This window comes from Hordeum vulgare, chromosome 5H (genome assembly GCF_904849725.1).
Source record: "Hordeum vulgare subsp. vulgare chromosome 5H, MorexV3_pseudomolecules_assembly, whole genome shotgun sequence".
NCBI classification, from domain to species: Eukaryota; Viridiplantae; Streptophyta; class Magnoliopsida; order Poales; family Poaceae; genus Hordeum; species Hordeum vulgare.
This window is the reverse complement of record NC_058522.1, coordinates 365583360-365586618: the sequence shown is the minus strand read 5'-3', so window position 1 is coordinate 365586618 and position 3259 is coordinate 365583360. Positions and strand designations below refer to the sequence as shown.

Genomic DNA, 3259 nt, shown 5'->3' with positions numbered 1-3259 from the left:
CCGCGGCTTCGTCCTCTTCCTGACCCGGATTAGCCTAGTTGCTCTTATTTTTGTCGTGGAGATTATTGTGCTGCTCCCCAACAAAACTTCGTACTTTCCGGTTGTACTTTGGCCATGGCTGTATGCTTTATGACGTTGGCTGGGATGCATTGAATTCTAGGATGTCTTGTATGTTTTGATCGAGGCTTTATAATATTTTTTTTGTCAAACAGATTTTCAGAGAGAAATGGAAGTTGAATTTGAGCATTTGACTGATATTTGATCAAGGAATTGCGATGACATCACCACAAAGTAAGACGAATAACTAGAAAAAGAATTAAATACTACGGAGTACAAGCAAGCTAGAGGTAAGTCGTCACAAACTAAAACTAAGCAGCATGAAATTGGAAATATAGACCAAAATTCGATCCAGAGAAGGACCCAAGCCAAGTGGTTAAGAGTCCCATGCTACCAAATAAGCAGAGAACTACGTATTTCCCACCAGACATGAACAACCAGCCGGACAAAGGTGTCATGTTCAATTTCCCCTTTTCTCTGTATGATCATACATCATGGCAAGGCAATCCAGAGACGAGCGCCATTATTGATTAGATAAATAGAGTTCTGGCCTGTTTCTGCTGTCCACTATCGATCAGCAAGAATGTTAGCAAGAATCCTTACTGATGTCTGTCACATTCTTTGTCGCCAATATGTCTCCAGTCCCAACCGGGAACTACGTAGTTAACTCCCTCTTGTAACATAAAACTAAGCCGTGAACATTCGATTGGGAAATCAAATCGCGATGGAGGGCGATCAGCTGAGCAGCTCCCTGGCCGGTCACCACCACAGCATCGACATTGACATCGCAGCGGAGGCGAAACCATTGGACGCCGTCGACGGCGAGGCCGGGCGGAAGTGGCTGCGCAAGCTCACGTCGGCGACGGTGAACAAGGCCGTGATGAGGGACCTCATCGCGCGGACGCCCATGTTGTGGTACCTCGCCGAGCGCTCGGGCACCATCCTCCGCCCGCGCACCCGGCGCGTCGCGGGCGCCGAGGCGCTCCACGCGGTGCGCGCCGTGGCCATCGGGCCGTTCCACCGCGGCGACCGGGGCCTCCCCTTCCCCGACGACGCCAAGCTCCCGTTCATGCGGTACCTGCAGGAGCAGTGCGGGCTCGACGTCGACGCCTACGTGGCGGCGCTGTCGGGAGAGCGCGACCGCCTCCGCGACGAGTTCGCCGACGACGACGCGGACGCGGGGGTGGACAAGGCGCTGCTGGACGACGAGGAGAATTTCCTGCAGATGCTGCTCCTGGACAGCTGCTTCGTCCTCGTCGTGAGCATGATGCTCAGCAAGGCCGGCGTCGGCGAGGACGCAGACAGCGCGGCGCGGGCGGCGTCCATCAACAGGGAGTACTTCATTCTCTACATGGCCGTGGCGCAGCACGCCGAGCAGATCAAGCTCGACATGCTAGTGCTCGAGAACCAGGTCCCCTTCGCCGCCGTCAAGCTGCTGGTCGCCTCCTGCGGCAGGCTGAAGCTCCGCCACTCCGTCGAGGAGGTGGTGCTCGGCTGCTTCGACGACATCTGCCCAAAGCGGGCGTGCCTCGCCCGCGACGCGGCGGGCGCGGAGTTCCACCACGTCCTGCACCTCTTCCACTGGTCCCGCGTGCCGGTTAACAAGTACTGCATCCTCTCCACGCCGCTGAAGCTCCTCAAGATCAAGAAGGAGTCGGAGCGGCTGTTCCCCTGCTCCGTGGAGCTGCGGCACTCGGCGGTGTGGTTCCGGCAGGCGGCGGCGTCGACCTGCCAAGGCGATCTCGACATGTCGTTCTGGAGCCGGCCGGCGAGCCCCGTGGCGGTGATGAGCATCCCGTGCTTCCACGTCCACGAGTACAGCGCGGCGGTGCTGTACAACATGCTGGCCTTCGAGATGCGCTTCCACTGGGCGCACGGCGCCTGCGTGACGACGCACGTGGCCCGGATGGAGGGACTCGTGCGGTGCCCGCAGGACGCGACGTTTCTGCGCCGGCGAGGCGTCCTTTCCTCCACGCGGCTGACGGACGCGGAGCTCGTCTACTTCTTTCGGGAGCTCGGGGCGCAGACAGTCGGCGCGAGGCTGCCGGATGAGTTCGGCGAGATGGTCAACGCGGTGGCGCGCCACCGGAGTCGGCGGGTGAGCTGGTGGTGCGGCGGGTTCGTGCTGCACTTCTTCCCGTCGCCGTGGGTGGCCATCTCGCTTCTCGCGGCGGCCGCAATTTTCGTCGTGCCGTCCATGCTGCAGACGGTGTATACCATGCTCGGCTATATCAAAAGTACTAGTTGAAAGATTCAGAAATGGCCCCCAAGAGAGCTTTGTTGGTTCAGAATTTGGCAATGGAGCTTTCAATGTATTGATTGGATGCATAGAAAAAAGGTGTGTTTAGTTGGATTCTTATCTGAGCACAATTGATTCTTCTTCGCGCATGATCATCTCGCCATCCTTCTTCATGAATGTTATTTTCATGCTCCTAGGCGTGTTTGGCAGCCATAGTACGTTGGCTTTTGAACGTGCGTATGCGATTCTTGCTTCGGCCGGCTACTTGACGAAACTTGCATAACTAGCGACACGAATTAAACTGATCGATGGATTTGATGGCTAAAGGCCCGTGTCGAGTCTTTGCTTTGTATTGCTTTTCGTTTTTCTGGTGTTACAATCAACACCCCTAGGGTGTCTTTTATACACGTCCACAAGGGACTATAGAAATAGACTAGGACTAGGAATCCTAATACTACTAGGACTCGGTTTGGCTTTCTTTCCTAATCCTAAAGAAACAACATGGTTAACTTCTACATTCACCTCCTTAATCTTGTTGCTTGACTTCACTTCTTGCACTCCGACTTTCCTCCTCATCTCGATGAACTTCTGTCGACCGAGGGACTTGGTGAAAATATCGACAAGTTGGTCTTTCGTGTTCACATGTTGAACCTCGATCAACCCTTCTTCAATGCACTCCCGGATATGGTGAAACCGGGTATCTATGTGCTTGCTCCTTTCGTGATGAACCGGATTTTTGCACAACGAGATTGCAGCTTGGTTATCGATCTTCAGTGACACCTTCTGCACCTCCCGCTTTGCAAGAATAGCTAGGAGTCTTCTCAGCCACACTGCTTGACAAGCCGCCGTGCTTGTCGCTATGTATTGTGCCTCGCATGAAGACAATGCCACCACCTTTTGCTTCTGAGAATTCCAGCTAATCAGATTCGGGCCAAGGTAGAAAACCATGCCCGTTGTGCTCTT

The 3259-nt window shown here is 54.7% G+C and overlaps 1 protein-coding gene across 1 annotated transcript; it reads left to right on the top strand.

Moving 5' to 3' along the window:
• Positions 1-265: 265 nt before the first annotated feature.
• On the top strand, positions 266-2413 carry LOC123396566. The gene has a single exon (XM_045091468.1). It carries the CDS (start codon positions 782-784, stop codon positions 2303-2305), a length of 1524 nt encoding a protein of 507 aa, XP_044947403.1. The 5' UTR covers positions 266-781; the 3' UTR covers positions 2306-2413.
• The last annotated feature ends 846 nt before the right edge of the window (positions 2414-3259 follow it).

Coding starts and splice junctions, on each gene's coding strand:
- LOC123396566 (XM_045091468.1), top strand. CDS start 782: ATGGAGGGCGATCAGCTGAGCAGCTCCCTGGCCGGTCACCACCACAGC.